This window comes from Pundamilia nyererei, unplaced genomic scaffold (assembly GCF_000239375.1).
Source record: "Pundamilia nyererei isolate P.nyererei 1_Seehausen unplaced genomic scaffold, PunNye1.0 scaffold00023, whole genome shotgun sequence".
Taxonomy (NCBI): Eukaryota; Metazoa; Chordata; class Actinopteri; order Cichliformes; family Cichlidae; genus Pundamilia; species Pundamilia nyererei.
In genome coordinates, this window is record NW_005187424.1 from 2,647,252 (window position 1) to 2,665,338 (window position 18,087).

Below are 18,087 nucleotides of genomic sequence, written 5' to 3' on the forward strand. Positions count from 1 at the left end.
ACTGACCTGCAGCAGAATACGACTGAGCTCCACCTTGTCTTTTGCTAAGCCTTCACTAAGGGCGGCCATTTTGTCGAGAGAATCTTTCAGCGCCGCCTCCTGATTCTGGAGTTTGTTGAAGGCCAGTTCCTGCGCAGCACTCTGAGACTCAATCTGCAGAGTGATTCAAATAATATTAAAAGAATTATGACAGATCTCAGAGAAACTTTGCAAAACTTGCGCTGAGGAGCTGAGTTGTTAACCTTGGAGAGAGCCAGAGTGAGGCTGGCCTTGTCATCCTCCAACACCTCCTTCTGCAGGGTGATTTGGCTCAGAGCCTCCTTCACCATCACAAGCTCCCTGCGCAGATCCGAGTGCTTCCCTTCGAGCTCCTGCAAACTCCTCTCACTGAAACAGAAATTATATCACATGTTTAACTCCCCACCACTGTTCTGCTGGTCTCACACACGATCCCTTTAACAGTAATCCATCTGTACTTTAAAAAAAAATGAAGAAATGTTGGCATAAGTGCCGAGTTTTCTTTTTTCTGTTTTTCTTGTTTTTTGTTCAATTGCATGTCCTTCTCCAATTCTCAGCTAATCAAATTTTTTAGCCCAAGAAACCCTGAAAATGGGAAAGAAAAGTATCCCTCATGCATGAGTTCAGTAATGCTATGTAAATCATTTACATTTTCATCCAAATGTCATGTGGGTGCATTGCCGGCTGGAGAATGACATGTGTTACTGATCTGAACTCTAAACAAACGGGGCTTGAAAACAATCACGCCTGTCAGGATGTGCTTTGTGTAATGGTCATTCTCTGTGATCTTGCTGTACCCTCTTTGGGCCTCCGTGTTCTGGCGTGCCAGCTGCATCTCTAGATCCTCCCTTTGCTGCCTCAGGAGATCCCTCTGTCTCTGAAGTTCTAGCGAGGAGCTCCGTAGTACCTCCATCTCAGCACGCTGGGAGTCCACTTCCTGCTGAAGCCCTGACAGCAGCTTCTCCAGGCTGCTTTTTTCACTGTGTGATGTGGTGAAAGAAATAAGCAGTGGACATGAAAGAGACAAAGCATGTTCAATAGCTTTCTAAATGCCAAAATCAAAGTGTAGTCAAGAAAAAGAAGTAGAAGTACTTGGTGAGGATGTACCTGGAGATGAGCTCCAATGAGCGGCGATATCTGTTGCTGTCCCTGAGGCTTTCTTCCAGAGCTTTTTTATCCTCCTGACTTTCCCGCCTCACATCCTGAATCTTCTGCTCCAACTCTCTCCTCTCAGCGTCCCTCTCTTGCTGGTGTTCGCGCAGTGTATCCACTTGCTCCAGAGCAGCCCCCAAACGTGCACGTAGCTCCTGCAGGTTATATGTCAGTGTGAGTGATTGAGCTTTTTATGCTTGAAAGGCTGCAACATAAAAATTCACATAACACAGAGTTACATGAGAAGAAACAATGAGAGAGACACAGACAACCATTCACACTCATTCATACCTGAAGCTGATTTAGAATCGCCAATACAATTCATTAAATTCTACCCATACAACGCCACATTACAACAACAACAATTGCCAAGTCACAACAACAGTCACTTTAAGGCGCTTTAAGCCAAAGGATTCAAACCCATGATTCTGAATTTAGACTGTGACACTTGCAGAGGATGTAAAAGTACTATACTTCCACGTTGCATCAACAGATTTTAAATGTGTTTTCCAGCCCTGAAAATTTCACATTCTCCTGGATTTGTAAAGCTACAATGACTCAAAAATACTGCAAAAATGAACTGACTCTGAACCTGCGAAGTTTCCGTTATGTGCTTTGTGGCCCTGTTACTTGGAAAATATTCAGAATGTGAAGGTATGAAAGTTTTTCATGTCTTTATTAAACACCCTAAAAACAAATCAGCTGATTCTGATCAGCCCAGCTCAGGTAGGAACTTTTTTAACTTTTTAACTTTTTAAACTTTTTTTTAAGTTTTAACTTTTTTAAGTTGACAAATATGACAAATAATGATCACAGAAAAAGTAAAAAAATGAAAAAAGAAATCACTTCATAGTAGCTTATAGTAGTAGTTAATGTCCTCACAGTTTTGTGTAGCTCATTCCATTTATAGGCAATAAACTATTTAAACTATTTAAAGTTCATTGTGGATAAGAGGACTAGGTAATGTTAAAGCATGTAATCAAAGACACAAACCTGCAAGGCAAACACACTCTTAACACATAAACACATGTGTTACGTGTGTTTATAAACACAAAACTGTTATTACAAAGTGGGGAGATTGTTGTTTCTTTGAAATTACATACTACAAGTATATGCCCAAAAGTTTGACTTTTGCAGATATAAATTAGAAGAAGCGCACAGACTGTGTGTTAGATAACTGTTATACCTGTGTTTGTTTCTGGTGTTTGGAGAGAGCATTCTGTACTGATATCACAGTAGCGTTCCTAAGAGGAGAACGGCCATGAAGAGGCGAGGATGACACACTCTCAGGGCCACAGCCGTCCCCCTCACTGCTCACTAACTATAAAGAAATTATAGTAAAAATAAAAGGCATTATTGACTTCATTGCATAACAGCTTCACAATCTAATTCACTACTTTGGTTTGTTCCGACCTGGTGAACATGGTGTAAAATCTTTTGGAGGGCTTGGATCTCTGTGTGGAGTATTTCCATCTCTGCTTTATCCTCGGTTCGCCTTGTCTCCTGAGCAGGAAACCATTTAAGTCAGATAAGCAGCGTACATGGAGTAAGTCTGACATTCCCCAGACTGCAGCCCTCTAGACTAGGAAGTTATGGACTTTATCAAGCCTCAGGTCCAGACTAGAGCCAATTTAGCTATCTGTCACCTCCTACCATATATTCCCAAGGTCCTACCATCCTGTCCAGACTGATCTGCATGGTGTTGAGGCTGATATCTTTCTCACTGTTCTGGCTTTGGAGGTGCTTCATTGTGTCGGTCAGTTCCAGGATTCTAGATAGACCATGAAAAGAGGGTTCAGGAGAGTTCAGGAGACATCAAGGAGAAGACAGAAAGAGACTGGGATGTACTCCTCCCTCTAGACCATCAATGCTATCATGTTCTGCTCATAGTCTACAAGAGATGGCACAAAAGACTTGATTCCCATTACTAGATAAAAGAACTAGATTTACTCCATATATAAAGGTTTGGGGTTTCATCAAGTGGATTATACTTGTCTTTTCATTCAGGCATAGAAAAATAAGAATTTCCTAAATGATCAAACAATCGCACTGCACATGACCTTGAAGCCAGTATTCCTGTTTCAGTTTATGAAAATGGAATAGTGATGGCCCAGAGCAGTTAGTCTAACCCACAGATTGAGTTACTCAGTTACTATATTCAGTCTGAAACCAGCGGTGGATGGTTTTTAAACAAAATGAAGGTAACCATAGGACATTTTCACAAAGGAACACAAGAACCACATTAAGTTAAAAGACAGACATGGTAGATTTCTTTTAGGTATCTTGCTTTTTGAGAATAAAGTCAATAAAAAGTTGAAATGTCAGGAATAAAGCTGAGCTGAAAAAATAAAAGTTCAAGGAAGAAGAGTTTTGGCATTTTGAGAATAAAGTTAAAGCTTTGAGAGAAAAAGTAAAAAGTCAATATTACACTTTACATTTCAAGAATAAAGTTAACTCAGTAGATTTCACCTCGTTTTCATCATCTTGACTTTTATCTAAACATCTCGACTTTGTTCTTGATATTAATATTGACATCCCGACATTAATCCTGAGATGTTGACTTTAACTTTACCATCTTGTACTTAATCTTGACACGTTGACTTTAATCTTGACATTTGTACTTGGGGAGGCCTTTACCTGGAATTGAGTTTGACTTTCTCTGCATCGCACTGAGCCTGAAGCTGCATAGCCTCTTTCAGCTTGTCCTTCAGCTGCCTCTCCAGAGCGGACATCTCCACACCACCACAGGGGCTTCCTTGTGTTACTCTGGCCTCTAAATTCATACAGGCAGCGTGCAGCTGCCGGCTAGCTGCGACACACTCGGTACGCATATCAGACAGAGTTCTGTTGAAAATAAGGATTGCAGAATGTGTTATGACATTTGAAATTATTTAAAGCATAAGAAAAGCGGATGATGGTTACATTCAGTTGCAAACTTTTATCCTAATTTTTTAAAAAAAGATGATGAATGCCTCTCATGATTAAGCTCTGAGAACTGAGCTCTCTTTGAAGTGTCTTAAGTTTAAGTTGCAGCTCAGCATCTGACATGACAAAGCTGTCTATGAACTGAGCACTGACTATAAAAGCAAAGTACTCTACGATACAGTGGTTCAGCACTATAGAAGCCAAGTCTCCCTGAAGACAACAGCTTAGGCTTCGTCCTGATGGATGATTTTAACAGTGAGTGCAGGCACCTTGAGCAGTATTTCCCCACAGTGAGAAACAATAAGCAGGGGCCAATGACCTTGTTGACCTGCTCCACTTTGATGTGTGGCTAAGAGAGGTGGATTGTCGTCACAGTCGTGAGACTCACAGGAGAAGGTGGGGGTTTTGTGGAATTCTGACTTGCCGGAGGGATTCTGGCAGCACGCCACACTCACCTGTCAGTGAACGTCCTTAGCTGGGTGAAACTGCTCCGCAGGGAGGCGGCCTGGCGCCACAGCGCTCTGACATGAGCCTGTTCCCAACTCAACCGGGAGGCGCACGTCTGCAGAGACAAGCAGCAAACCGGAGTAGAACCTGGCGTTAAGGTGGTGTGGGCTGCTTACAGCAACCTTTAATTTTATTGTGATCCCAAGCAGATGCAATAATAGAACTCCTGGACTCACGCTGGCAAACGTACAAATAATTGGATTTCCCTGAATCAACAGATGTAGCCCATTTACAGCACGAACGCCAGATTGTTTGCACAAAATTTTCCTCCCCCTCAGCAGTTGGAATGTTTTCACAGGAAACAACAACTCAAAAATCATAGCAGTGAAATGAACAGGGAATGAGAATGAATTGACAAAACTGGCTATGAATGGAATTCCCACCCCATGTGAACTCAACAGGAGTTTAATTGCACAATCTCTATACAGAAAGGGATGAACCCTGTTGCCTTTCTGCCTCAAGCACCTCATTCCTGAGGTTTTTCTCACCTCTTGCTCTCTCCGCAAACGAGTATCACACGACTCGGCATCTTCACGGGCCTTCCATAAGCTCTCGGTTAGCCCCTTGTTGACAGTGCCCACCTGGTCCAGCTGTTCCCGCAGCATGGAATTCACTTGGCTGAGGCTGGCACTCCTGGAAAAAACCCATCGTATGACAAAGTGACAAATAGCTGTGTTGACAGCCTCCTATAAACCCTGTCACAGAACCCAAACTTCTTATAGTCAGCATTATCACTCAAACATATATTTCTTTTAGATCCACACTTGCCAGCTGCGCTTACAGGGTAAACATGTGTGACAGTTTTACAATATCTGTGTTGAATAAGATTTAATATCAACCAGATCTGCCTGTAGAGTCATTTACCAAATGTTTACATCATTCTCACACTCAACACACACCCTCTTACAGTAAAGCACGCTACATTGTTTTGCTTGGTTATCTGTCTGAGAGGCAGCCAAACCCTTGTTTGCATGAATGGGATGATATCGAGTTAAAAGGGAACTGACATGTGAGGAAAGAGGGATTCAATAATGAGGACTTGTAAGTGGTAGCTGTGGGACTTATCTCTACACTATACTTATATTACACAAAGTGCTAAAGTGAACAGAGCTTGGTAACTCTGCAATAAGTGAGATATTTAGGCAATAAAAATGACTGATTGCTGGCAGACTTTGCACCACGGGTATTTCAAATAAAGCTCCATAATTGTATAAATCACTGGGCATTAAAATCTGGCCTCGGCTCCAGAGGTTGGCCCACGTTTAATGTGGAGCATTATTAAAATGTTCTGGAGAACAGAGTCAAAACAGTCCCACTAATTTTCTCTGACAAATTGGATGCCGAGGTCATTTGCCAAGGGCAGGTTTCAGCCTCTCCCTTGCAGCACGGGGAAAGGAAGAACTGCAGGGAAGCTCGAGCGACTACTGGGAATATCTCTGATCCAAACATTTCTCAGAAATATTTCAACTTGATTTCTGCTTCTCAAGACGAAACAGAAAAAGAAAACAGAAGCAAATTTCTTGCATCCCTCCCTTCTGATACAGCTTTTCTGATTTATGGATTTTTACTTTGTGCACTTTTTACAGTGTTATGTATTAATTATGAGTAGAAGACACATTTTTTTATTGCCTGTGTAACATGGGTACCTCCACTGCATAGTGCCCACCACTCACCTTTTCTGTTCCTCTTCCAGCTGAGCTGACTTATTCTGGATAGCTACGTTGAGATCCTGCTCAACCCGCTGCAGGTACTCGACTTTGTCTAGGTGGCCCTGCAGCTGAACAAACACACAAAACTACTACGGGCATCCTGATAACCATGAGGCCATATACAAAAATCACCATAATTACAGTGTACTAATCAAAAGTCTCTGCGTGGGCTTTGCAATCTGATACATTTAAGTGCATTTGAATAAAAGTGGGACATAATAAAGTTTACCTGTGTGTCTAAAACAGCTTATACACTATATAATGCAGTACATTTAGTGTTTGACATTTTCCAGGGGTAAAAGACAATGCCAATAAATGCAGTTCCTCTAATGGCCACTTGAGGTTAGTACCAAAACTGAGCTAAAATTTACAGCCTGGTATCTTTGATTTATAGGTGTTCCCACACGGGCGGCTTTAGCCAATCATTGCCCTCAGGCCTCAGTGAAATCAGTACACTTAACCTCAGCCATTTTAAAAAAAATCATTTTAATAGGGTTTTCTTGGTACAGACCACCCAGGAAGATTGTGCTTAACTTTTGGTGAGGGAAATTGTAGTGTTTTATTTATATTACTTATCACTAATTAGAAGATGTTGTGTTTGTGCATCTGTACAATTTCTGGACATGGCTTGTTTACAAAGCTTGTTAGTGCTAGCTAATAAAATTCAAAATAAGGTTACTCCTGCATCCAAGACAAGCAACACGGAGCAGACAAATGCTAACACTAAAACTTCAGTGTTAAAAACCAGTGGGTCACAGAGGCTACATACATCTTTTATATAAATGGAACTAAAAAAGTGGTACTTTCCGAAAGCAAGTCCACAGAGCAGAGAAGCATCAAAAATCTAACTTTGCCCAAGTTAACAGCTGTCAAAGATCACACAAAAACGGAGTCTACTGCCTATTAAACAGTGAACTCATTAGTAATGGTGATACTGTATATTGAGTAGTAAAATGGTATAGGTAAAATACCAATATTTGCTCAAACCCAATACATTTACAATATGCTCATTTGTCTGAAAACCTAAACGTGATTCTAAAATAAATTCCAGATTGAGTTATAATAGCTAATAGTTTTAAATTATATTTAAATTAATTTTGAATAATTATTTTGTGTGAGATTAAAAAGGGCAAAAATGTAAAACATTACTTTTTAAATTATTTGACTGTAATGCAATTGTGATAATAATTAAGACTGACTTTATCAATATCACCCGGCATTGTGCCACATTCCTTCTTTATCAGGCGAGATCATTTGCATTTGAAATTTATAAAAAACAAAGAGCTTAATAAGATTGTTTTAAACATGCATCATCAGCTTAACAGTCAGTTGGGTGTAAGGAGCAAATGAACCTCTAAATGACTCTAGTAGGCTTATAAAACTTAAATTTTTAATTTATACCAAAGCAGTACTGATTCTAATACTGTCGGAAAAACACACCAACAATCTCATCTTTTCAGTTTCCGAAGTCTTCTCCAGAACTTGCTCTTCAAGTTCCCCACATCTCTTCTTATACTGAATCACCTTATATAAGACAAATGCAAGACGGATGGTTAGGAAGCTTCAAGGCATACGTGTAGAGGTGTCTAAACTGTGAGATCCATTTCTAGCTACCTTGGTCTGCAGCTTCTGAACAAGTTGGACCTGTCTCTGTTGGGCTTCCTGATAGGCCAACAGTTTTTGCCTATAGGCTCTCTCCTTGTTCTGTGGTTGCATGGCTTCTGTTGATACACTGTGCTGGTCTGAGTCCACCGCTGGCTGCAACATCAGTATCTGATCAAGCTGGAGTAGAGCAACAAACAAATACAACAAAGCAACAGAGCCTTAGAAGGATGCACATCATTGTGCACATCACACATGGCCTTTGAATTCATTTACCAGTTTATCAGAAGGACTTTGAGAAGTTTCAGAAGTCTTTTCTCTATAAAACCTAAACTTTATTTTATTTACAGAGTTTCAGAGAAGCCTTGAACTCTCTCTGCTGTATGGTACTCACTGTAAAATCACCCACTATTCATAAAGACAGGAGTTTTTGCAAAGTGCAACAAAAGGCTACCTTAATATTTATTTATTTTATAGACTATTACTCTTGTATTCCTGTTTACTGCAGACACAGAAGCAGTAAAGTTCAGGTATCTCAGGTGTTTTGTTAGTGAGTGGGGGAAGAATGGAGGGGGGAAGAATGGAGCAGAAGGAACAGTGCAGTAATATGGATGGAGCTTGGGCTTTCATTGCTCTATCATAACCTAAAGTTCCAGTTAAGGTGTTTAAGGCGTCCAACTGGGAAGCAATCCTGGATTATGTCTCTTTCCTGCTTTGGGAAGGTGTCAGTTTCCCTCCTGGACAGCTTAAGGAGGTAACTGGGGAGAAGGAGGTCTGGACACCTCCGGTTAGACTGCTGTCTCTGCAACCTGGACTCAGATATGTGGCAGAAAATAGATGAATGCAGGTCTATCTTATATAATCAGTAGCTACTGTATAAAATATTCACATAATTTGTCACGGACCCGGTTCCGGGGACTCGGGGTGGACTATAATTATTATAATTATTATTATTATTATTTTGTGATGTGTGTGTCTTCTGCACAATGCTGTCATGTCTGTGTTCCACTTATTGTATGTGTAGGCAGGGTGTGTGTGTGTGTATATGTGTGTGGCTGTAGGATGGATGACAGGCACTTGCAGGCCGAATGGGTGTGGCCCTGCTGGAGGACTGGCCACACCTGAAGTCCCTGCCACACACCTGCTGCTGATCAGGGCTCGTCGGGGGAGCTATTTAGGAGAGTGTTGGAGCTCCCACCGGTGTGGGATCATTGCGTTACATCCCAAGTTAGTGTGCGTCAGTGTACGGTAGTGCAGATCGTGTATGCCCGCGGAGGTCAGTGTTGACGGCTGCTTCAGTTATTTTCCTGCAGACGGAACGAGGAACCAGAAGGACAGCACGGAGGGGAACACACACACGGGAGTCTAGGAAGCAACGGGAATTTTGTATGCATCTGTTATTTACCTCACTGTAAATAAACGCACTGTCTTCACTAAAGAGTCCAGGTTTCGGGTCCTCCTTCCACACATCCCCACGGTCTGCCAGGGCAAACCGTGACATAATTTCCCATTTTCCTATGGTGTCAACTCATTTCTTTTGTTGTGTTCTGATATTTTCTTATCTGCCTCAAACAAGCCAATCAGCCTCTGTTCCCTGCACCTCTCTCCACCTCCTCTTCATGTCTTCCTCATCCTGGTCGTTCAAAGAGCCTCATCTAAGTCTCCATCTGCTTCATCTTCATCGGCATTGTCTAGACTCATACCAGTACCCAGCTCTGCCATGCTGTCTTAGACTCAATCACCATTACGCAGTTTCTGTGGTTTCGAGTATTACTGTTTTCAGTAAAGTATTTCAAAGTATTCAAAGCATTTTAGCTCATTGAAATACATTCCAAACCAAAAATGTCAAATTTTGATTGGCTTTAAAAATCTAAAGAGCAGCAGTATTAAGCTAAAGACAGAGTAAGGGGTGATAATATCAATACTGTCCTGGTCTTCCTCATTGTGGAATCTCATTTTCTCTCCCATATCTGAAATCCAAATGTCCTGTAACCTCTCAACCCCATACAACCTAAACTCCCTGTGCACCACCCACTCTCTATGCTGGTGCCAGACACCCTGTCCTCACTAATACAAACCACATGGCCCTAGAGCACTACAACACACTGCGTGCCTCTAGCTGCCCTTGCCGACTTCTCATTTAAAAAGAGATGAAGAGAGTGAGAGCAAGCGAGCGAGCCCCCCTCCCCTGCAATACGCTCCAAACCACCATCCAAGCTCGTCAAATCAACCCTGCGACCCACTCCCTCCCTCTTCTCTTCTGTACCTCATCTCTTCTCTTGGTGCTTAATCTCTCCAGCAGGCTCCAAGAGAGCCAAGACAATAGTCTCAGTGTTCAACACTGGACCCAGCCACTTTGCCACCATTATTAACACATTTTCAAATGCCCTTTTCAGAAATTTATACTACAAACTACACTTACGGTCATCACGCACTTGGCTCTGTGCTTTTGATGTTTTTCTCTGAGGACATGGGGAGCACAAAAACGTCTTTTACTGCCCGTTGTTGAGGTGACAGCTTTAGGGACTGAGAAGGGAGGAACAACATGGGCGGAGTGTTTGAAACGCACAGCACTGCAGCAGCTGTGTTTAAAGGGACTCCTGGAAACAGCTGTGTGTGGAGCATTGGTGATTATGCATCTTTTCAAGTATTTTGGCACAACTAAAGCAATAACACTGACTTACTAACAAGCATGCACTTTATAAATACTACAGGATATGAGCGCCATGTATATTCGGTGCCATGTGATGCTGAAACTGTAACTCTCGTAGCCACATCAAAAAGAAATCCAACACTGTGAGAAAAAGAAACATAAACAAACAACAACAACAAAAAATATCCATCACTTCAATATACACGGTGCAGAATGCAGGATTCAGATAAAGGATCCTGGTAAATTCAGGCGCTACAATAGATGGGCGATATATCTTCATGCCTCTTGTCTATGCACGCGCATAAGGATCCTATACATGTATAATTTGAGCCTTGCATTTCTTTTATTCTACAACAGTACTGAACCACTCTATGCACTAACACGTAGAGATTTGTAGCAATGTCCCAACAACCAATTTTGGTGAGTAATACCTGAAAAATGAAGAAAACTGCAGTGGCCACTTGAGGGCCCAAAAGTGAGTCAACCCTCATAGATGCCATGTTAATATGTTCAACTTAACAGCAGAAATAAACAATTTTACAGCCTGCTACAATAAGCAGATTTAGTTTGCTAATATTGTTTTGTTCTTTCATGACAATAACAATAATAAAAACCACAAAAATTGATGTTCCAGATTCCCAGTCAACCCAACTCTTTGGCTCCTCAACCAGCACAGCAGCTCTTCATTTCTGTTAAACATTTGGGTTGTATTACATCAGGATCCAGTTGCATGGATAATTCTTTAATGTTTTTACTACCTCTTTTAATCACTTCCCTTATAGATGAGAAACATTTTCTTGGGGGCACCTACTTTAAGCTGCTAATAGTTATTTTCCCTATCACTGCTACAAATCATTGAGTTGGACTAATTTTTCCATAATCACTCGTTGCTACGTTGTTGCTAGTCTCATTCTGTGCAGATTGATTGGTGCACCAACACAGGTAGCTACAGCCAAAAGCTGCCACACCAACAGCAGCTAATTTGACTTACTAAACTGGATCCCTTAACCGGGTTTGTCATGTTCAGTCTGTCCTAGAAGTTTGTGGCTTAGTTCTTGTCTATGAAATTCTAGCTTTTTTATTACCCTGTGATTTACCCTTGTCATCTAAACATGATAATTTCTAGTTTCACAAAACCAAGATGCAATGGCCAAAATTCTGACATTCAGTGTTCAAAATGACTACTTTAAAGTCAATGGGCAGCATCATGGTGACTATATTCATCTTCTCCATATGCATATTCAGTAATTGCAAAGATGGTCGCGGATTGTCCTCTCACAGCAGTTTAAACAGTGTTTTGCAGGCAAATCTGTAGTAAAGATGTAAATAATTGTACTTATTGGAATGATATGTACATGATAAGTACATTCCAACAAAACTCACTGTGTCTGAAACTGGAATTAGCATAGTATTAGAGCATTAGTTCAAGTTGCTAGATGAGCTTGAAATGATGATCATGTCTGAACCCTGGATTAAATGGGACTGAGAATTTATACACACCTAAAGCTGCAGTACACTATTAGAACACTCATATCACAAGCTCTAATGTAGAACACAGCTACAGCTTTATCAGGACTATCTTCTATTCTCTGGACTTCATTGACTTTCTAAAAAATAAAATAATTGACCATTAAAACTAGATTTGCATGGATACAGCCCCTTAGAGCTTGAAAGTCAGGAAAACACAGATTTTCTTTAATTTAGTCAAACTGTCTTTTATTTATAAAGCACAAGAAATTAATTTCCATCAGCATCTGTGCCTGTTTAGCATGCACCATCCCTACCACCCAACTACCTGATGCACCCAATGACCAGGCTACCCTGGTAACTCCACAAGGGCCCCACCCTACCCTGACACCAAGGGTTGTTTGTGCTTTTTCATACATGGCTGCAGCACATGGGCTTCTTGCCAGCGCCTCGCCCTTACTCCACAAAATACAGAGATGACGCTTTTTTATAGTTTGTCCCCAGTCAGCTGTAAAGCAGGAGGCCAGGGGCTGCTCCGGATTAACCATGCTCCTTGCAGGAAGCTCCCAGGAGGGTGCCATAACAGCCTGGTGTGGAGAACCCCACCACTGCTTAACCCTCCTACACCACCATCTATTCCGTTGCTCTGCTTGCATCATTAACTCTCATCACTCACATCTCCAAGTGAGCTTGAACTCATTGTCCTTCACAACACACGCATACGGTGGTGACTGTAAAGCCAAAGAGAGAAGCAAGTAATCCCAGTCCTCCCTCTGCACTAACTCTGGGCTTACAGGGCTTACCGTGGGCCCAGAATTGCGCTCGCTTAACACCCATGCTATTTATGATCTGCTTCAGAGCACAATCACCCTCGATCAGCTTTCATGATTCCCTAAAGTGAGCTGAGCCCAATCCTAACATAGCTCTGCTCTTTGAGGTCATCTACTGCCATTCTGCAATAATGCCGAAAATGCAATTTATACAAAAATCAGCCTTTATGTCATGGTATACTTTATTCCTCCATATGGTCGCTTTGAGTCCTTTTCTTTTCTTCTTTTTAATTTCCAAGTATCTGTTTCTTGAGCCTTGCTTATGGCTCCAAAGTGTAAGACTTTTCAGGCCCTTAAAATGTGCTTTGAATTAGAGTTTTTATACTTCTTGATATTTATGATTTCTGCCACTCCTTGTATTGTCTCTTTTGATAAATATTTCAGACAACATCAAGGGATAATCTTGCTTTGATTCATCTGCCAGCAAGCAACAAGAGAATCATTTTCAAGGCCCTTGTGAAGTCTTTGGTGTTTGTGCCAAAACTTGCTGCCTTGCTCATGTGGTATAAGATCAGAATCCAGCCCATTCAGTTAGCATCTCAGGATTGCAATATCTTCTCACTGACCTAATGTAATTACATTTAGGTATCTGATAACTATCTATCTGATAAAGTATCTTGGGAAGCGTATTCTCTCGTTTTCTGCTATATGACATTGTGAATTCATACCTGTTTTTCAACAAAGATATAAATTTTCTGCCTTATCCAGGAACTATTTCACAACCTCAGTCTTCTTTTCTTTCTATCTGTGGTTCACCCAGGGCGACATCTGGCCGTGAGTGCGCACTCCAGCCAGCATGTGAAGGGTTACAGCTGCAATCGTTTTCTCTGGCTTGGCCTGGACCCAGAGGCTTAATAAAGGGAATTAATGGAGTGCACTATCTGTCAGATTCCTAAACACAGCTGGAGCGGATGTCCATCGCCCCCAAGCTGCCCAAAAACTTACTGTCCTACTTGAACAGCTCACCCGCTCCTCCCTCCCCTCAAATTACCCCCTGAGTGCTGACTCTGTGAAAGAGCCCCAGCTGATTGTGAAAGCTGTTTATGTATCATCACTGACAGTAATTACACAATGTGGGATAACAAACAAGGAGAATGGAAGGAAAAGAGGAGGGACTGCTGAGAGCATGTTACCATAGAGTGAACTTTTGGGTCATGGGGACAGCTGCTGTGATGGCCTGTAAGGGATACAAGTGATCTGTGTAAAAATGGCAAACTCATAATGCAAGCTTAGTGCTCACAAACACGCGGCTGGTCTTGCACTGCTTAACACAAATGTGTCCAGCAAGGACAATGCAATTCAAAACCTACACATACATACGTAAACTCAATCAGTACAGACTTCACATCTGATTAGAGATCTCTGACATGTGAAAAAGAGCTGAAAAGTAGGCTTTATGTCTGACTTTAAAGTTAGGTAACATGAGAAGCAGAAGAAATGTCAAAGGCTACGAGGTTTAATGGAATACTTTCATCAAAAAATTCAGTCTTCAGGAGGGCTTTTAAGCATTTTCTTTCTCTGGGAAAAGTAATTAATTTTTACAATTTTGAGACAGTCTGACTTTCTGGCTGTTTTCCATTCAAATTGCAGCATAAATGAATGGGTTTGTGCCAGCAGGAAAAACAAACTAGGGACAGAGGGGGGTAGAACAGTAAAAGAAGACAGTAATACAATCCTTAAAAACAGACTTTATCTCTTTGACAGGGTTCTTACGGAGAGACCCGGGGGATTTAAAATTCCACAGGGCACTGGCAAATGGCAGTTGGTGTCAGAAATCATTCAGCATGAGTTATCTTTATCCAACTGACTGCCACACCGCAGTACTGTGCAGGCAATCTCTAAGTGTTCAGGAGTAGGGTATGGATGTCCATGTCTGAGAAAATGCACATTGGCAGGCCTCCAAAAGCAACACAGAAGGTTCAGAATTCACCCCAACATGTTCTCCAACCTCCTGAGGCCATCCAACGCACAAACTAGGTCAAGGTTTATCCTGGTTCAGGTGCAATTTTCTGGGGTCAACAGGGATCACGAAGAGTGACTTAACAGAGACACAGAGGAAGGCTTTAAGAGTCCAGGTGTGACTTCACCAGCACTATGTTAACAGTCTTCTGTCAGCTCAGAGCCTTAAGGAAAGCTTGGCAAAATGTATGTTTTTGAATTGTCACACACTTTGTTCAACTGACTTGGGCCACAAACATTATGATATAGAGACACGGCACTCAAAGAACCCTTAAATCTACAGGGGAAACGAAACAGATTGTGGCACTTGTTTTTCACGTGTGGTTTCAAGATATAGGTGGGTGAAATTCTCTCGTTTTTGGCATTTTTATTACTCTGGTGCAATTAGGCAAATGCTGGCACACTGGATTGAGCAATGAATGAAGTTGGAATGTTGTGTAACAGAAGTAGAACTTCAGTAAAAAAAAAAAAAAGCTTTTAAAACTTTATTTGATGCACTTTTATTCCTGGTAAGAGAAGTCTGGACCAGCTCCTTATTTACTCAAGAATCATACTTGAGGATGCTTATGAGTTTGCCCAACTTGTTGACTCGTATTTGTGAATTTGGACAAGGGATTTGACCTCAGCTTGAAGCCCCCCACGGTGTCCTGTGAGTGGTGCTTCGACGGTATGCATTATTAGGACAATTGTTAACCCTTTAAAGCCTCAACCTTGAAATAATTACAAGAAAATGAAATGAAAACGAAATGCTCATGAAACCTTGTGATGATATTTTAAATAATAATTTGCATATATTAGTTATAATTGTATTGCTTAATATATATATATTTGGCAGTTTAACTTGTTTGTTTGGTTGTTTTTCATTTTTTCGGGGGCAGGGGGCAGTGCAGTGCCTTTAGTTGGTTCCTTTAGTTCATTTAGTTCATCTTTGTTCCAGTGGCTGATGGACTCTGGCAGAACTGCCCTTTAACACTGATTCTGACGATAACTATGGACAGAAATTCAAGGTGCAATTTCAAGATTTGTTGGTTTCAGGGTCACATCTTTTATTTTTATCGACGTGTGATGTGACTTCATCATTCTATGAAGGCAGTGGTTTGATGCCAAATGTGAAGTGGCTGGAATGAGGATTAGCACCTCTATGTCTGAGGCCAGAAAAGGGTGGAATACCCACAGTGGCTTAGGACGAGTTCCTATTCAAGTGGAGAAGTTCATGTGTCATGGGGTACACGAGTCAAGGAGACAGGAACAAGAGACTGACAGATGGATTGGCACATCATCTGCATGGATATAACTAAACTACCTGTTGTAGTGAGGTAATTATGATGTGATTCTTTTAAAAACAATCAGAGGTAAAGACATTCTGTACTTAAGTAGAAATGCTAGTTTCTGTTTGTTGGCATGGCCAAATAAATTGGTGTATTTGAGATTTGTCAACTATTACTTTTGTGTTTATACCACCTATTACCTTTTGGTATTCAACTCTGGAGTTATTTAAGTTTTGGCCTACCACTGTGGATATTGTGTATGTGTGGATATGGATATGTGTATATTGGAAAGGTGGCCTCTTCAGAGACAGAAAATCTCAAATACTTCCTCGGGAGTTCAGTCATTCAGGAGAGGCTTAGAGTACAGCATTTCCCCCTTTACTTTAAAAAAGAGACAACCCAAAGAGGGCTAAGCATCTGATTAAGATGCTTCCTGAGCACCTCCCAGGTGAGGTGTTTTCGCCATGTCCCACAGGAGGAAGACTCTGAGACTCTCAGACCCAGGACACACTGGAGAGATCGAGTCTGTCGTCTGATCTTGGGATTCCTCACTGCTAGAAAAATACTAAGCGACAATTACACAGAAATGGAGACAGGAAGACTAGCGTCCTTGGAGAAACTTTTTTTTTCTCGTACTAGTCACAATGCATCAGCCTGATCACAAAGTTATGGCATAAAATGGGCTAAGGTTGTTGTTATTTTAGCCCCTAGGACTGCAGGGGACATATTCCAGCTGTGAGACTGTAGCTGTTGGATGGCAGGGTGAAAACTGCCCCCAACCCCCAACTGAGAAGCTCTCCAGAGTGTGTTGCTGATCAAAAACTAGCTGATCAAAAACTAGCACTAGAAACCCTATACTCCAAGAGGGCCTGTACATTTATCCCACCAAAAAATGCAGAGTGCAGGTTTATGAACAATGTGGAAATTATCAAGAGAAATTTCAATCACAGTAGTCAATGCAAATTACAGAGGAAAGAAGGTTCAAGCTGAGGGCACCTCGAACAAATGCTGACTTAAAATGTTTCACACAAGGTCTCATGGAAAAGCTACAAATGCTCAAGGCTGGAAAATATCACTGATAATCAATGTTAACACTGAAAGCCAATAAGCAATTCTGAATTACTGACCAATCATATTTTTGACACAGTGATATTCTCTGGCTGCTATATATGGGGCAAATGAGACATACTGACATAGGTACAATACACTGATTAATTAAACGGAGGTTACTTGGATGCAATGTATGTGATACATTCAGTGATATGAGCCCTTCAGCTGTAACTGCTGATGGAGAAATCTGTGTGAATGAAAGGCTGCTGGCCTGAATGTTAGCGTCAAACTCAAGGAAGCATTTTTGGCTCTCGGGTACTGATGAGCAAACTGCATTACCATCACATAAAAGCAAAGCTGCCAAAAAAATCAAACTGCTTTTACATAGAGGAAATAATACGAAGACAAGAGCTTTCAGCATAATAAATGAGTCTTGACAGGAGTTTCATAATGAACCTCTTGACTTATGAGTCACCACCAAACAAAATATTCAGATTCAAATTGCTACTCTTTGGGTTTGAGCATCAAATATCCACAAGCTGTGCTTTAATTTCATCTGTTTAGTGCCTTTTCACACTTCTAAAAATATTCACAAAATAAACAAGCCAACCTAAATACGTTTTATTTATAGCCACGGTTTTAAAATGAATTCCAAGAGCAAAGCAAGCAGTGCGAGATCATTAGATTTAAGCAGCAGAATGAGGGCAGTGTGATCATAAATGGCTGCTTTGTGCACTATGAAAAATTAGGTTTTTCTTCAACGGTCCTCGGGGAGGAGGCCAGTGACCTTCACAATTTTCCCCCAAAACATGGAGGGGCAACCATGGGGGGCCGCGGAGGGAGACACACGTCCTCGTGAGCACAGGAGGTCTGAGTCTACCTGAACAGACTACAAGGAAACCCTTCATGAACCACGCTCCCCACTCTTATTTACACTAACAAACACA

At 41.3% G+C, this 18,087-nt stretch overlaps 1 protein-coding gene across 2 annotated transcripts in view; it reads right to left on the bottom strand.

Moving 5' to 3' along the window:
* crocc2 (ciliary rootlet coiled-coil, rootletin family member 2) overlaps positions 1 to 18,087 on the bottom strand; it is a 43,996-nt gene that overhangs the window by 20,485 nt on the left and 5,424 nt on the right. The window contains exons 5-17 of one of the 2 annotated variants that reach the window (XM_013909374.1): positions 7,926 to 8,093; positions 7,752 to 7,835; positions 6,276 to 6,379; positions 5,091 to 5,235; positions 4,551 to 4,657; positions 3,808 to 4,014; positions 2,845 to 2,941; positions 2,584 to 2,673; positions 2,357 to 2,491; positions 1,111 to 1,325; positions 816 to 998; positions 243 to 387; positions 7 to 153 (exon numbers count right to left, since the gene is read on the bottom strand). In XM_013909374.1, coding sequence (XP_013764828.1) covers positions 7 to 153; positions 243 to 387; positions 816 to 998; positions 1,111 to 1,325; positions 2,357 to 2,491; positions 2,584 to 2,673; positions 2,845 to 2,941; positions 3,808 to 4,014; positions 4,551 to 4,657; positions 5,091 to 5,235; positions 6,276 to 6,379; positions 7,752 to 7,835; positions 7,926 to 8,093 — 1,827 coding nt within the window. Of the gene's footprint in view, positions 1 to 6; positions 154 to 242; positions 388 to 815; positions 999 to 1,110; positions 1,326 to 2,356; positions 2,492 to 2,583; positions 2,674 to 2,823; positions 2,942 to 3,807; positions 4,015 to 4,550; positions 4,658 to 5,090; positions 5,236 to 6,275; positions 6,380 to 7,751; positions 7,836 to 7,925; positions 8,094 to 18,087 lie in introns of both variants that reach the window. The other variant, XM_013909373.1, reaches the window with a different exon arrangement.